General features: G+C 35.1%; 1 protein-coding gene across 1 annotated transcript; it reads right to left on the bottom strand.

Annotated features, from left to right (window-relative positions):
• Positions 1–12,705: 12,705 nt before the first annotated feature.
• LOC112025399 (uncharacterized) lies at positions 12,706–15,231 on the bottom strand. The gene is made up of 3 exons (XM_024058075.2): positions 14,733–15,231; positions 13,888–14,012; positions 12,706–13,120 (listed from the first exon to the last, which is right to left on the bottom strand). Exons 1-3 carry the CDS (start codon positions 15,121–15,123, stop codon positions 12,914–12,916), a joined length of 723 nt encoding a protein of 240 aa, XP_023913843.1. The 5' UTR covers positions 15,124–15,231; the 3' UTR covers positions 12,706–12,913.
• Positions 15,232–17,856: the final 2,625 nt, after the last annotated feature.

The following is a 17,856-nucleotide window of genomic DNA, read 5'->3' as shown; positions in this document are numbered from 1 at the left end:
GTATTAAACATTTCTTTCAAAAGAAAAAATTTATTTTATTAGGTAAATGTTGAATACCCATAAATATTGTAAAGAAAAAAAAATCTTTTATGTTTTTTATTTTTAGTTTCTGGAATTTTTAAAATTTTAAAGAACTTGCTTTATTTTTAAACATATTTAATTGTATGGAATAATAAAATCCACATGTGATGATTTAATTAGATCGATTAGCATGTGTGGAAGCTTAGATAGGTGTCACTTAACATAAACATAAATCAGTTATTAACAAAGAGATTATTAAACAAAATGAACCCCTAATGCTGCTGAGCAGATAAATTAAAAATTAGGGGGCAATTTTTTTTTATTTTTTTTTAGAATCAAGGGAGCAAAATAAAAAATAACCTCAAATTTTAGGGATATAATTTACACTTTAGTCTTAGTTATAAGTTATAAGATTAAAGAAGAGAAACCAAAGCCCTAAACTTTGGTTGTAGGTAAATTTCAGAAATCTCATGTCCCATTCTCTCCCTTTCACTCTATTAGCCAAGCACGAAATCCAATCCAAAAGGTATATCATCAAATAGTTAAGCACTTGTCTTAGAAAAACAGTTTTATTTATTTATGTTTTAAGGTTTAATTATCATTTTGGTCCCAAATGTTTGCATTATGGGTTAAAATAGTTTGGTGTATTGTGTCAAAATAGTAGGTTTTTATTATCATTTTAGTCGCCGAGAGCCTTGTAGCTGAATTGGCACCTCCCTATGTACAAAGTGCTTGGGGTCTAGGAGAAAAGGGTTCGAGCTGCAGGGTTAGCAACATGTTGTAATTATCTTTAAAAGAATATATATATATATATATATTTCATTTTAGTCCCAAATATGTTAATTTAGTTCAAACAATAAAATAGTCTATATCATCAAGTTTTGGATAAAAATCTTTCTTAAAAAAAAAAAAAAAAATCAAGTTTTGGATGAAAATACTAACATGACTAGATAAAATAAAAAATATTTTTATACGGCACCTTAGCTTTCATTGGACACAATATATATATGAAAAAAATGAGTTTAAGCATGAACCCTGTGTGCGACAATATTGGAATCCCTAAACTTAATCAGCCTACCACAACCAAGCTGAGGGTGCGACAGTGACTCCGATTACGAGAAGGTTTGGGCAATCTCTCTCTCTCCCTTCGAATCTAAAATGGGTTTGTTTTGATTTTTGGATTTTTGCTTTTTGTTGTGTTTGATTTGGTGTTGTCGCTCTCTCTCTCTTAACTGGGAATGAGTTGAAAGACTCGAAGTTGGAGCAAGGCTCGATGGTGTGAACTATGGCTACATTGTAGAAGAATGAGAGGAAAAGGAGTAAAAAGAGTGTGTTTTGGAAGATTGGTTTTTGATTTGGCATATATTTTTTGAAAGTTCATTGATACATAGATAGGTTTCATAATTTTTTGGTATAAAATTTCTTTTATGGGCTTATTTGATTAAAATATAGAACTTTTGTACGCATAGAGAGCCATGAAATCGTTGTGAACTTTGATTGTTAGCTATGTCAGCATTTTTCATTCGGTAGACACTATTTTGACACAATACCAAAAACACATTTTGAAACATTACGGATCATTTTGACATAGCGTAAATGCTAGGAAATAAAATGGAAAGAGCACTAGCATTGGGGGTGTAAAAACCCCCAATTGCTATTTTAGCCACCAGACTCCTAAAATACTGCTCCATCTGGGTTGGTATACCTAAAAAATTTTGCAACTCAACTAGGGTACATTTGCAACCTCACTGTAGCTGGTTGCAAACTTAATTTAATATTTTTTAATTCTTCCCAGACCCATATCTCATTGACTCTCTTCTCTCACATATCTCAGCCTCCCCTCTCTCTCTCTCATCTCTTCCTCTCTCTCCCCACTCATTTTTTTTCTCTGTGATTCCTTTGTCTCAGTCCATCTCACTCAGATTGACTTGAGGGTGTAGGGTATATAGGGATTGACATGGTGGTGGGTTTGGATTGGCGTGGTGGTAGGTCTGGGTTTGTGGAAATTGGTGTGGGTTTAGCTTTTCTCTTGGATTTGGATTGAGGTTTGGGTTGGGGTTGTGGGTTTCAGATCAAGTTTCGGGTTGTGGGTTTCCGGTGGGCGTGGGGTCAGGGGGTCGAGGGCTGTGGGTTTGAGATTTAAGATTTGTGAATATTTTCCGGTATGGGTATGTGTATATTTTTCTGATGGGTTTGTGGTGGGTTGTTCAGGGCTGGCTGGCAGCTCTTGAATGTGGGTTTGCAATGGGCCACGGTGGTAGTGAACAGTGGTAGTAGTTCGACCAAATTTTTAATATTATTTGTTGATATATTTTATATTATTTCAAAGAGTTGTTTGTAAAAATAGAAACTAGAATGTTGGGAGAGTTGTAAAATAAGATTGTAAATTAGATAAAGTAGGTTTCAGGTGTAAAATAGAACTTTTTTTTGCCATCGGAATGCTGATGCTCTTACATATACCGATATACACTTTACGTGCTTGGAGTTGCCTTGCGTACAAGCAAACATTAATATTTACTCCATCGCTCCCAAGTCCAACTGCCCAAACTCTCACATGAGGTAGTACCCTACAACTCTTTTTTTTTTTTTTTTTTTTCCTTCTATTACAAGTTACAACTTACAAGTCTCTTCCCCCCCCCTCTCTCTCTCTCTCTCTCTCTCTCTCTCTCTCTCTCTCTCTCTCTCTCTCTCTCTCTCATTTTTTTTCTCTGTGATTCCTTTGTCTCAGTCCATCTCACTTAGATCGACTTGGAGGGTGTAGGGTATATAGGGATTGACATGGTGGTGGGTTTGGATTGGCGTGGTGGTGGGTCTAGGTTTGTGGAAATCGGTGTGGGTTTAGCTTTTCTCTTGGATTTGGATTGAGGTTTGGGTTGGGGTTGTGGGTTTCAGATCGAGTTTCGGGTTGTGGGTTTCCGGTGGGCGTGGGGTCAGGGGGTCGAGGGCCGTGGGTTTGAGATTTAAGATTTGTGAATATTTTCCTGTATGGGTATGTGTATATTTTTCTGATGGGTTTGTGGTGGGTTGTTTAGGGCTGGCCGGCGGCTCTTGAATGTGGGTTTGCAATGGGCCACGGTGGTAGTGAACAGTGGTAGTAGTTCGACCAAATTTTTAATATTATTTGTTGATATATTTTATATTATTTTAAAGAGTTGTTTGTAAAAATAGAAACTAGAATGTTGGGAGAGTTGTAAAATAAGATTGTAAATTAGATAAAGTAGGTTTTAGGTGTAAAATAGAACTTTTTTTTTGCCATCCGAATGCTGATGCTCTTACATATACCGATATACGCTTTACGTGCTTGGAGCTGCCTTGCGTACAAGCAAACATTAATATTTACTCCATCGCTCCCAAGTCCAACTGCCCAAACTCTCACATGAGGTAGTACCCTACAACTCTTTTTTTTTTTTTTCCTTCTATTACAAGTTACAACTTACAAGTCTCTTGTATTTGATGGCTAGGCTTGGTTTCACAAATTAATCTACAATAATAATAATAATAATAATTGTTTTGAACCTTCTCAGTTTGGAAGGAATATTTACGAAATCCACATGAGGATTTTACACTATAAATTTTAACACTACAATAACATAAAATTTCAATGTACCAATATAATAACACAAACCAAAAATACCTTTACCCAGCAATAATACTCCATAATACAATCCAAATATAAAATACTAATACAAACCAAAAATTATTTAACACAACAATAAATTAAAATCTCAATGAATCTAATGATGCATTAAAATAAAATAAATATACAAAACTAAGAAGAATTATAATGGTAATTTGTAATTATAGAAAAATAACATCATTTGGGTACATTCATCTGGCAACCAAAATCCATCCCCTCTTGTCAGGTGTGGTCACGTTCAATTTAAACTTATCCTTGTCACTTTGTATTTGTTAAATCCATAGATCAAGTTGCATTTGAAGTGTGTGTGTGTGTGTGTTTTTTTTTTTTTTTTTAATTAAGATTTTTCTTTTGATTGATAAATACATTAAATGTCAATTGAAAATAATTAATGAAGCGTAGGCGTGTAGAAGCAGAATCTATAACACATAATTACTACAACTCTTCCACAAAACCTAAGTTCTACAAGAAAACTAGGCTAGTAGACAACATAATAGAGAAAACCTCTCTAGCAAACTTTTATTAATAAACGCATAATATTAAACCACCGCCCTATAAAGGTATATATAGGAATAGAAGTTATCCTACTCATTTAGGAAAAGAATTAATAAACCTACTTCTACTTGATAAAGGAAAAACAATTTAACTAAGAAAAGAAAAACTATTAAAATCTCAATTCAACTAGGAAAAGGATTTTAATTCAACGTAATAGAGTAAATAAATCCTAATTCAAATTGGAAAAGGAAAACAATAAAAAAACTCTTTGTTCTTTATAACGTGATTTGCATCATCCTACCTGGGTTAGAAGAAACTCGTCCTCGAGTTTGGAGTTTGGATTGGAATTCTCTCCCCGATACCGAACAAGATGCTTAACATTGAAGATGTCAGATGTATGCATATGACTTGGAGTTTCAACTAATAGGCATTAGAATTAATTTTCTCAAGAATTTCCAGAGAGCCAATCTTTATAGCAGCTAGTTTGTTGTACTCTCCCACAAGAAAGCAATCTTTGGTCAAAACTACCCAAACAAAATCACCAATCTTAAATTTTACTACTCAACGTTTCTTGTCAGTAGCTTGTTTGTACTTAGTAGAAGTCTCTTGTAAGTGCTTAGCAGTAGCCATATAAATTTCTTAAATTTATGTGATTAAATCCTCAGCTTTCACATTGACACGCTTCAAGTAAGGGATAGGAGCCAAATCAAGTGGTGCGCGTGGGTTGTAGCCATAAGTAATAGCAAAGGGACTAAATCCAATGCTATGATTAATAAAACGGTTGTAAGCAAATTTTGCCTGGTACAAGTGTTGATCCCATTATTTAAGATGATCACTCACCAAGCTCCAAAGTAAATTGCCCAAGGAACGGTTTACCACTTCTGTTTAACCATTAGTTTGAGGATGATAAGCACTATTGAAATTAAGTGTAGTGTTGGCCAAACACCATAAGCAACGCTAGAAGTGACTAAGAAAACGCACATTGCGGTCTAAAACAATTGATTGTGGCAAGACATGGAGGCGATAGACCTCTCTAAAGTAAAGTTGAGCGACATTAATTGCATCTGAGGTCTTCTTACAAGCAATAAAGTGGGCCATTTTGGAAAACCGGTTCACAACAACAAAAATTGAACCATTACCTAGTTGTGTATGCCGTAATCCCAAGATAAAATCCATAATGACATGAATCCATGGCTAGTCTGGTATGGGAAGAGGCATATATAGGCCAGAATTGGTTGTCCCTTGGAAACTTGACAAATATGACACCTCTCAACAAACTTGGTAATCTCATTTTGCATGGTTGGCCAAAAATAAGAGTCTGTCACAAGTTTCATGGTTTTATCACATCCTATATGGCCTTCGTTATCCAGCTCTTGAATAACCTTTAAGCGTAGGCTACTATCAAGAATGCATAGTTGATTCTCTTTAAAAAGGAAACCATCGTGTATAAGGATGTTGAACCACTTTCTTGTTTCCACATCATTCAGTATAGGGCCAAAGTATGGGTCACTAGACAACAACTCGTGAAATAAATCAAACCCCAGTACTTTGATTTGCATTGTGATGAGCAAAGAGGCCCGTTGACTAAGAGCATCTGTCACTCTATTCAATGCTCTGAACTTATGCTTGATGACAAAAGAAAATTGTTGAGTATAAGCAACTCAAATTGCATGTCGAGATGAGAGCTTGTCTTGGCTATTGATATGCTTCAAAGCATCATGATCAGAATATAGGACAACCTCATGATAGGCCAAATAAGAACTCCAATGCTTCAAAGCGCAAATTATTGCATAAAATTCCAAATCATAAGTACATTAATTCAATTTTGACCCACTCAACTTCTCACTAAATTAGGCCACTAATTTGCCATTTTGACTAAGAACAGCTCTAATTCCAATCTTGGATGCATCACAATGTAACTCAAATGGTTGAGAGAAATTTGGAGGAGCTAGAATAGGTGTCGTAGTAAGCTTTTCCTTGATCTAGTGAAATGCCTTTGTGGCTTTAGCTGTCCACAAAAACTTACTAGCCTTCATGCAATCTGTAATCATTGCCATAATGGTACTAAAGTCAGGAATAAACTGCCGATAGAACGACACCAATTCATGGAAACTGCAGACCTCATGGGCTGTGGTTGGTATTGGCCATTGTTTAACAGCAATAACCTTTGATTCATCAACTGATAATCCATCCTTAGACACCACATAACTGAGAAATAAAACACTATCTGTCATAAAAGAACACTTGGCTATGGCAACATAAAATTTCTTCCTACGTAGAACTATGAGTACCTCTTGAAGATGTTGGAGATGTAAATCAATATTGGCACTATATTCAAGATATCATCAAAATAAACTAAAACAAACTTGCCGAAGAAAGGGCAAAAAATCTAGCTCATAACACGCATAAAGGTGCTAGGAGCATTAGAAAGTCTAAATGGCATTACTAGCCACTTATATAACCCTTCACGTGTCTTGAATGTTGTCTTCCACTCATCATCAGGATGTATTCGAATTTGATGGTACCCATTTTTTAGATCTAGCTTAGAAAACATTGTATCACTGCTCAACTGATCAAACAAATTATTCAACCAACGAATAGAGAATCTATACCGGACTGTAATTTTCTTGACGGCATGACTATCTACACACATCCGCCATGATCCATCCTTTCTAGGTGTAAGGCTAGAATGACTTAGGGACTAAGACTCTCTCTAATGTGCCCTTTTAACAACAAACCCTCTACTTGTCCTTTAAGTGCTTCATGCTCTTTTGGGTTTATGCAGTAGAGTGGGTGATTAGGCAAATTAGAACCTGGTACAAGATCAATTTGGTGTTGTATATCTTGGAGTGACGATAACCCTTCAAGTAGATCATTAGGAAATACATTTACAAATTCATCTAATAAGATTTCATAGCCCCTGGTACTACACTACCCTTTGAGCTCTCCTTTCCCAACAATACAAACACCAACCCCGAATCAAACATCTCTTCAACAAATGCCCTTTTAGCTAAGAGATTTTTAGCCTTTCCTAAAGTTGGCTTAAGTTCAATCTCTTTACAAGGCAACAACACAATTTTTGTGCTACCAAACATGAATTGTATGTATTCTTCTTACCATCATGTTAAACCTCCCTATCATATTGCCATGGTCTACCAAGGAGAAGATGACATGCATCCATAACTACCACATCACACCACGCTTTATCCTTATATTTCATCCCAATAAATAAAGAAATCAAGAAACATTTGGATACAATTACCTCATTGCACTTTTTGAGCCAAGATAGTTTGTAAGGGTAGGGTGCTTCTCTATTGCTAATCCCAATTTTTGAATAGCCTCCTCTAATACCACATTCTCATAGTTTCTAGAATCAATAACAAGTCTACATACCTTGCCACCCATAGTACATGTAGTTTGAAAGATATTGCTTTGGAGCCAATCCTCACCTTCAAATTTGCGAGGTGTGAAACATGCCCTTCTCATAACTAACAAAGGGCTATCATCTCCTTGCACATACTCCTCTTCCTCTTCAACATCATAAATAGCTTCTTGCTCAAAGGTATTTAAATGATCATCAATACATTCTTCACTCTCAATAAATAAACCCTTACCATACCAACCACCCTTCTTGCAATCAGTCATTCTATGCCCAACCTCACCACACTTGAAACATCAAGAGTCAGAACTACTAGTTGCAGTGCAGTTGGGTTATGGATTAGCTTGATTAACTTGGCCTTTTCATTGAACAGATTGTGTAGTTGCACCATAAGGAGGAGCTACTGGGGGTAGTTGGCTACCATCATTAGTTGAAACCATATTAGTCCTCCTCTTAATCGCCTTCTTTAAATGCAAAGCTCTTTGATGGGCTTCGGATACAAAAATTAGGTCAAATAAATTCAAAGTATTTTGAAATTGTTGCCTCATGCCCCCAATATATCATGAAACTAATTGATCTTCCGAATCTGCAAGGTTAATTCTAGCTACAAGTTGATAAAACTCGCGAGTATAATAATCTATAGATTGTGTACCTTGTCTAAGGTTGTGTAGTTGATATAATGTACGCATATAATTATGGGGCAAGAATGCAGCACGCATATATTTCAAAAAAAAATTCCCAAGTATTGATTTTAGATTTACCTTGGCAAATGCAACCTTGCTTTAATTGTNGGGTTGGTGGTTGGGGGTGGTGGTGGTGGCTATGGTGGCTATGGCTGTGTTGTGGCTGTGGCTGTGGTGACAGTGGGTGTGGGCAGTGACCTTAGCGATGGATATGGGTGAGAGGCTTGGTGAAGCTTCAGCGATGAAGGATGGTGTGTGATGTTGATGTTGATGTTGGGAGGAGGATGGTGTTTGGGTCCAAGAGAGGAGGGAGCAGATGAAGAAACAGAAAGAAGAGAGAGAAGATTTCGGGGGAAAAACATCATAAAATATTATTATTATTTTTATAATACTGCTAAGTACAATTCTATCTTTAGAATTGTACTGTAGTAGTATTGCAAAAAAATTTGCAATACTTGCCTTTAGAGTTTTCTGATGTAGGCCAATTTGGGGGTCAAATGCCAAATTTTCCTTACATTTGGCATTTGCATTCCCCAATGCTAATGCTCTTAGAATGCCAAACCAAATTAGAAGCTTCTTTTTCTCAACAAAAAAAAAAAAAAAGGAAAAAAGAAAAAAGGAAGCTTCTTAATTAATTATTGATGCAAATCACGTTATGAGGAACAAATAGTTTTTTATTGTTTTCCTATTCCTATTTGAATTAGGGTTTATTTACTCTATTACATTGAATTAAAATCATTTTCCTAATTGAATTGGGATTTTAATTGTTTTTCTTTTCCTAGTTCAATTGTTTTTTCTTTACCAAGTAGAAGTAGGTTTATTAATTCTTTTTGTAAAAGGAGGAGGATAACTTCTATTCCTATACATACTCTTTATAGAGTGGTGGTTTAATATTAATTGTTTATTAATAAAAGTTTGCTAGAGAGGTTTTCTCTAATATTTTGCCTACTAGCCTAGTGTTCTTGTAGAACTTAGGTTTCTTGGAAGAGTTGTAGTAATTGTGTGTTATAGATTCTGCTTCTACATGCCTATGTCGCATCAATTGGTATTAGAGCACGACTAGGTTCCTACCATGGCATGGAGAGGATCACATGGGAAAACAGGCTACTGTAGATGGTGAGTATGAATGTGATGAGCTTGCACGCAATATGCAAATAGAGGCGTGCTTTCAGTAGATGGAAGGGCAGTTTGAAGCATTGTCAGAGCAGCTTGCTGCCTTAGCTATTGTTAACTAGCCTTGAAACCGTAGATCCAACTCTATGTTTTGTGGAGGAGGATGAGGTAGACTATAATGTTGAGGATGAGATGGAACAACCTTAACCCCAACCACCCACCCACCTGCCACCACCGTAAACCCCAACCCAAAATCAACCCACCACTAGCCACCACCACCACAAACCATACCCACCATCAACCAAAACCCACTCACCTACCTACCTTCCATCACCGTGAACCCCAACCCAAAATCAATCTACTACCAACACCCAAAGCCACTCCGATCAACCCACGAACCCAACCACAAAAATAAAATCGCACCAAAATCAATCAAAACCCAACAAAATTAAAACTCACCGATATCAAATCACAAAACCCACTGCAGCCCAGCTACCGCAGCCCAGTCCAGCCACACCGAAATCAACCCACGATCCACGTGGAAGATGCAAATAGAGACGCAGAAATTCCTGTTGGTATAGAGTCCATGTAGTCATCGGCCTTCCCACCGCAGAGACCTACGATCCACAAAAAACCATTATAGCCCAGCCACACCCAGCACCAGAGAGACCCACAAACTCGAGAGGCAGTCAAGCATAGAGAAAGGGAAATGGAGGGGCAGAGAGAAAGTGACAGAGAGTGAAAAAAAAGGATGAAATTCTAGCCAAGTCTAAAAAAATGTAGCGGTTGGAAAGAAATAATAAAGAAAGATTAAAAAATAATATTTTAATAAAAATAGAGTTTTCGGATGCTGGAGGTATTGTAAAATGGTTTGGTATAAGTGATAAAGTGGTTTTTTGAGATGATAAAATAGAGTAGAGTAGCATTTTCTGATGCTAATGCTCTTAGAGCATTGGCATTGGAGAATGGTAATACCAAATCTAAGGACAATTTAGCATTTTAAGTCTTAAAATGCTTTGCATCAGAGAATGGTAAACCCAACTATTGCAAATTTTTTTGCAATAGTGCTACAGTACAATTCTAAAGTTAGAATTGTACTGTAGTAGTATTCTAAAAAAAATAATAATATTTTATTCACTTTTTCCCCCGAAATTTCTCTCTCCTCTATCTCATTATTTCAGTTCTCTTCTCTCTTCCTTCTCTGTTTCACCATCTACTCTCTGCTCTCTTTAGACCCAAACACATTGCTCTGTCCTTTATCTCATTATTTCAGTTCTGTGGTTGCCTTTTTTTTTTTTTTTTTTTTTTTTTTTTTTTTTTGGCATTGGTGAGGCGTGGTCATGTGGTGGTGGTTTTTTGGCGTGGGTCACTTGGTGGTTGTGGGTTTTTTTTTTTTTGCTCTAACTGGTGCCTAAAGGGGTTGTGGGTCTGGTTGGATCCTGTGTTTGGGTCATGGTTGGGTCCAGTGTTTAGGTCGTGGTTGGGTTGTGGCTAAGTGGGTTGTTGTCTCGAAGATGCCAGTGTTTGGGTGGCAGGTTGGGTCCGTGTTTCACACGGCCTCTTTCTCATCTCTCTCGTGGATCGGCGAGCTGGTTTGGATCGGTGGGCTGGATCAGTTGATGAGAGCTCCAATGGTGGCTTCGGTGATGATTTTTTTTATATGGGTTTGCTCCGGTGGCTCCGTGATGATTTTTTTTGAATGGGTTTGAAAGGTTTGCTCCGGTGATGATTTTTTTGATTGGTGTGTGTGTGGTGATGGGATGCTGTGTGTGGCTCTGTGTGTGGGTTTGAATGGGTTTGCTCTGTGTGTGTGTGTGTGACTTTGAAAAGTCTAGGAAAATGGGGTTGAAAAACGTTGGAAAGAAATAATAAAGTTAAAAATAATATTTTAATAAAAATAGAGTTTTGGGATGCAGGTATTGTAAAATGTATGATATAATGATAAAGTGTCTTTTTGGAATGGTAAAATAGAGTAGAATTGAATTCTCTGATCTAATGCTCTTATATGTCGACATATGCGTCTGATCCACCTTCTGTGTGGCGTGCAAGAGCTCTTTCTCTCTCTCCATATTTATTCATAATCAACCTATTGAAGAATAATCCCAACAAAGGTACTTGCAACAAATTTAAGATTCTGTTCCGAATATCATACCTCAATTCACAGAATGACGGAAAACACAGCTCATTACCAACCAAGTGTTGTCCAATAAAACACTAACAAGTGTTACACACACAAAATCATGCTTTCAAACTTCTTTCATAAGACCCAATTGTAAACATTGTGACAAGGTGAAATGATACACTATATCTACTTCATAAAATACTCAACCTATCTGTTTGTTGTTGCAAAATGTGACACCCATGTTTTTAACTGAGCATCTCCACTGTCCAGTAGCAAATAAGCACCAAAACATCCAAATAAACAATGCAAGTTATTCCAGAAGAACAAGGCTCTGCTCTATTTCCAGCTATGTTCTTATCATAGTCATCAATAATGTTACTGACACTTGAAAGATCTATTATCATCAACCTTCCCCCCTAAAAGCTACAAATGAGAAGAAAACTCTAAAAATAAACAAGACAATCTCAATCAATCATGTACAGAAATTTACACATCAGAGAAAGTAAAAAAATATATTAAAAAAGAGTACAGCATTCACAACTATACAGGAATCGATCATCCACAAACCAGAAAGTTTTACAAAGCTATCTGGACAGAATTTTCCTCCAAAATTTTGGGGAGAAAACCTCCAATCCACTATTTGACAACTCAAATGATTTCCATTTGTACTTTTAATTACATGACTTATTTAAGAGTCATAAGACTTGTTTAGATAACTTAATAGGTCATTGAAATATCCCATAATGAGTTTAAGGAGTAGTCAGCGATGCCTTTCTGTGCCTTCTCTGGCTAAAGGATGTCAAAGTTTACAACTTAATAAGTATTGCCACTTAGTAAAAGATTCCATGAGATGGCAACCAAATTACAGGTCCCATTCAACTATTCTTATAGAAAAAAAAAATAGGAATACATATAAATAAACAGACTGATAAATAAAAGGCAGTTAACCCGCTACCCGTTTTTATTTTCATCACCAGACACCAGTTTTATTTTCATCATCAAACAGGAGAATTCAGAAATCCAAATCAGGTGTTCTCTCAGACTTCAGAAATCCAAATTAAATTTCTTATTTCAATTTAATTCAACCTACAAACACCTGATTGATTATTTGCTTTGAACAAGACAGCAAAAATAAACACTAAAAGACAATAGCCAATAATTAATATGTAGTCTAAAATTTACATGGTTGCAATACTGTAATTCTGTTTATCTAAAAAGACAAAGACATGCAGATTAAGTCTATCATGATCGGTGATGGAACTCGAAGAAATCAAACCCTGATTGCTAATAATAAACTCAATGGCAACTTAGTAACATATATACAGAGACAACAACTTCTTATCTTGAAACTTATATTAACCTTGGAATGCCCTAGTACAGTAGTCACCTATTGGGCAATTAAAAAAAAATGAAGCTTGTCAGACAGAAAAGGGAAACCAAGCAAAACTTGCAAAAAATAAAGCTTAAAGATCTTTCCAAACATTAAAATCAGTAGATGAGTTGCTATAATTTACAATACTGTCTTGGCACCCTATAAAGTATGAACTTCGAATTGGATCCACATTTACTAAAGCATGGGCAGTTCCGCTTGGGCTAGCTGCAACAGCAACCTCGTCTGCATCAATTATCACTTCAGCGTAACCTTTACCAACTACTTGGCTGTTCTCCAACTGCAAATAGTTCACAAATGAAAATTAAATAATTAATTTTTTTTTTTAAAAAAAAGTGGAAGGAATATGAAAACATCATATCAGACTCATCAAATTATGTTATTAAACCTGAAATATTTACGTTCAGATAACATATAACACCCTCACTGTACTACATAAAAACCAAATCAGTCTTTCGCCAATCACTAGTGAAATATCACAGAACGGATCCCATATTCCAGTACAGTAATTTAAATAACTTATCTATCACTCTGTTACTTTTAATATAAAATGTTTCCTAGAGAAGGAGGCATAATACAATAGCGATTCCAATTGGTAATAGAATAATGATACACGTACACAACGGGTAAAAGAGACAACAATTTTAAAAAAGGGTAGATACAACTTCCACTGGAGTCAACTAGTATGTTTTGTCTCACCACTAGAACTTTTTGATTTTTGGTAATTACATAACTCAGAACTCATTAGACAAGTTTCCATCCACAAGAAACAGAAGTTAGGATAGCATCTTAATATGCCAAACAGTAATATTTGATTAAAAAATAGAATGAGAAATACTTAACTTCTCACTCTTCCATTATGTGCCATTCATTGGTCCTGCAAACCTTTTCTGCCAATTTTATTTTCTTTTTTTCCCCGATTAATACACTAAGTATTGAATTAAATTTCTTGGCATGATAAATAACACATCCAAACAATTAGTATGGCCTACATCCACAGAATCAAGCTGCTATGATATTTTCAATTCTTTCAAAGCAACAGCTTACCCTATATTTTGTTTTAGCACCCCAAATGACAAGTGTCTCATTACAAGTATGATGTCTGTGATTTCCCCTTAAAGCACCAGGTCGAATTTCCCCAAGATGAAGTGAAGCACAAGTCACAGCTCCACCTGTAAACAAACATACTCCTCCGTCAAACTCTACAACATCAAACTAAATATCAACAAAGAAACAAGAGAAGAACCATGATGATGATCCTATGTTCTTTTTTTCCCTGCACCAATAGTTAGTCACAATTGTTACTCAAGGTAAGATGCCAACCAAAGCAGATAGCTCAACAAAATTGGAATTGATATATGGAACCCCATTTTCAATTAATTAGTATCTTGTTACCATGAATTTGAATCAAATTCTTTTTTCCGTTTTAAAATTCAGTGGCAATTCTGAAACCCATGTACTCAAGTGAAGATGTTACACAATAACATTTGAACCTATGGTATCCACACCACGATGAATGTTCCTTATAATCAGGCCAACACAACAATTGGTTTTGGTGTAAGTGGGAATCAAACCAACGTCTCTTATTTGACAACAAGACATTTTACCAATTAAGCTAACTAGAACTCACAACAAAAATGTACCTCGTGTAACACATTCATGTGGGATCTATGGATGTAGGTTCCACACAAAACATAGTAAAATTCCTAGTACCCAGGTCCCAATTAACAAACAAATACAAAGATTTATCTTAAAACCAACAAAAGGACATACATATCAAATAGCAAACATAAAAAATCAACTCGTAGAGCAGACGCCATAAATTCAAATAATAATAAAAAGAAATGCGAGAAATCCAAGTCTGCGTTTGGAAATGCAGTAGGCAGGCATACCCGAAAGGTGATGAGTTAGGGCAAGAGAGATGGGGTCGAGCATCCAACCACGGGTGTCTTTAGCAAGAGGGGAAGGAAACCCAGATGGGAATCTGACCAAACCAGCCTTAGGATCGTCCTCATGGTCATGGTGATTCAAAGTCTGCTGGGCACGAGCTAAAGTTGGAGGCGAAAAGCGGGAATTGGTGGTGTGCTGAAGTTTGAGAGAAAGCCATGTGAGGAAGAGGAAGACTGAGAGAAGAAAAGGGAAAGCGTGAGGCTTCTTGAGGAAGTGAATGATGCGAGATGAGGTTGAGTTCGCATGTGTTGGTGTTGATGTTTGGTTCACAAATATCGAGCTCTGATTGCTGTTTGTGTTTGCTAATGAGTTTCTTCTAGGGTTTGCCATCATCACCTCATTCACCTCTCCACTCTGTCCTCTCTCCTCTCTTCTTCACTTTCTCATTTCCTACAGTATCGTTGTCACTCTCTGTCTCTGCCTATTTGGGTTTTTTTTTTTTTTACTCCTCTTTTGCACCTACGTTTTATTTTGAGACAAATCTTTGTGCTTTTTTTTTTTTTTTGGTAAGGTAAAAATTTTATACTAGTCTAATTTAAGTATATACATGTGTGAAGTTTTTTTTTTGAAAACTTGAACTCTGAGTCTTCCCCTTTCATACCTCAGAAACATTTATATTTGTAGAGTAACCATTACACTAAGAGTGTGCAGTAATTTTTTTTTTTTTGAGTTTTATAAGAATATTAAATCAAGCCAAGAAATCCAATTTGGATTTGGTTTGATTTGTTACCATATTGAGCCATCTTTATGAAGTGAGGGTTTCTTCTTTTTTTTTTTTTTTTTTTTTTTAGCTAATTACAACTTACCCATATGTGATTTGGTTGAAATTTAAGTTGTCTACCCGTTATTTGAAATTTGATACTTTACCCACTTAAGGCTAACTCAATTAGGGTTCCGTTATCCACCTCTATTAAAAATTGAGTTAAATATTGTAATTAACAAACACACTTCGCCTTGTTCCTTCTTCTAGTGGGAAAACCTGCATGGGGAAGGATTGACACTTTCACTTTGTTTTGTAAGATTAGAAGGGAAAAAGATGTGAGTTCTAATTAGTTCAACTAATAAAATCTCTGATGGTTGAATAAGAGATTTAGAGTTCAATCCCTACCTACACCAAAAGCTTATTGATATCTTGGTTTTATAATAAATAGCTATCATCAAAAGCAACCCCTGCCTACATTAAAAACTAATTGATGTTTTGGTTTTATGATAAAGAGCTATTATTGAAACTCTCTAAAAAAAAATAATGTATTTGCCTTTCATTAAAAATATTAAATATTTTAAATTCCAAAAACTTATGACAAATTTTGATTATGCCTATATACAAAATTTAGGGTAGTATTTATTTCACACTACTCTATTACATACAACGTTGGCACAAGCATGCGTGCACTAACAATTAGCCAAAATTTATAGTTTGTGTTTAAATTTACACACACACACACATATAGATATATATATGTGTATTAGATTCAAATTACACTTATTGTAACGTTAAGTAATATTACATTGCATTAATATTTCTTTATTAAATGAGATTTTTAACAAATCCTCTGTTGGATTAAATTCTCTTCTCATACTCTACATGCTTAAAAAATTTCAAAATGAACTAAGATCAATAATGACATCATTTATCAAGTGTTTAAATTTCAAGTTTTTACATTTAAAATTGTGTGTAAAAGATGTGCTTCTAGATAGAATAACAAATGACATTCAATTGGCATGAAACTTGGTGTGAGTGTTAAGAACATAAAGAACATACAATCCAACAGTAAGATTTTTGAAATATTAATCCAATAAAAAGTTATTAAGTGGTGTAACTCTCTCTCTCTCTCTCTCTCTCTCTCTCTCTCTTATATATATATATATATATATATATATATATATATATACAGTGAGATTTTTGAAATATTAATCCAATAAAAAGTTATTAGTTGGTGTAACTTTGCTTAGAGTTACACCATCTCTCTCTCTCTCTCTCTCTCTCTCTCTCTCTCTCTCTCTCTCTATATATATATATATATATATTGTTTCCTTTTTTCTTTTTTTTTACAAACTCTCCCGTGCACAACAAAAAATAAATCATATTCATTTCCATTGCATTCCATGCTTTCATTTTGTTCTTTTATAAACTCTATTATGGTTCCAATAACACAAAACAAACGTAGGTTTAGTTACACTAGAAAAAATATCACAAAGACAGACCCAGGCCATAAGCCTATTTTATTTACATCTCTACTAGCAATATCCAATATCCAAAAGAGTAGCACTACATGGCCCAACAACGTGGGTTGTGATGATGCCTTGATCATTACCTTGCTAAAAGAGAATACTGACAAATACAAATGCTAGCAGTCAATTAGGACTGAATAAAGTGCACACATATACATCACTTTATTTTTCTTTTTCTTTTTCTTTTTTTGGCAGATTTGAATNCTATTAAAAATTGAGTTAAATATTGTATTAAACAAACACACTTCGCCTTGTTCCTTCTTCTAGTGGGAAAACCTGCATGGGGAAGGATTGACACTTTCACTTTGTTTTGTAAGATTAGAAGGGAAAAAGATGTGAGTTCTAATTAGTTCAACTAATAAAATCTCTGATGGTTGAATAAGAGATTTAGAGTTCAATCCCTACCTACACCAAAAGCTTATTGATATCTTGGTTTTATAATAAATAGCTATCATCAAAAGCAACCCCTGCCTACATTAAAAACTAATTGATGTTTTGGTTTTATGATAAAGAGCTATTATTGAAACTCTCTAAAAAAAAATAATGTATTTGCCTTTCATTAAAAATATTAAATATTTTAAATTCCAAAAACTTATGACAAATTTTGATTATGCCTATATACAAAATTTAGGGTAGTATTTATTTCACACTACTCTATTACATACAACGTTGGCACAAGCATGCGTGCACTAACAATTAGCCAAAATTTATAGTTTGTGTTTAAATTTACACACACACACACATATAGATATATATATGTGTATTAGATTCAAATTACACTTATTGTAACGTTAAGTAATATTACATTGCATTAATATTTCTTTATTAAATGAG

This window comes from Quercus suber, unplaced genomic scaffold (assembly GCF_002906115.3).
Source record: "Quercus suber isolate HL8 unplaced genomic scaffold, Cork oak 2.0 scaffold_674, whole genome shotgun sequence".
NCBI lineage: Eukaryota > Viridiplantae > Streptophyta > Magnoliopsida > Fagales > Fagaceae > Quercus > Quercus suber.
The sequence above is the reverse complement of the archived record's forward strand: the minus strand, read 5'-3'. Positions and strand labels throughout refer to the sequence as shown.

Excerpts from the sequence above, each read along its gene's own strand:
- LOC112025399 (XM_024058075.2), bottom strand. The coding sequence starts at position 15,123 with ATGATGGCAAACCCTAGAAGAAACTCATTAGCAAACACAAACAGCAAT. Across the intron at positions 14,013-14,732 it reads CCTAACTCATCACCTTTCGG|GTGGAGCTGTGACTTGTGCT; the intron begins GTATGCCTGCCT and ends GTTTGTTTACAG. Across the intron at positions 13,121-13,887 it reads GTGCTAAAACAAAATATAGG|TTGGAGAACAGCCAAGTAGT; the intron begins GTAAGCTGTTGC and ends AACTATTTGCAG.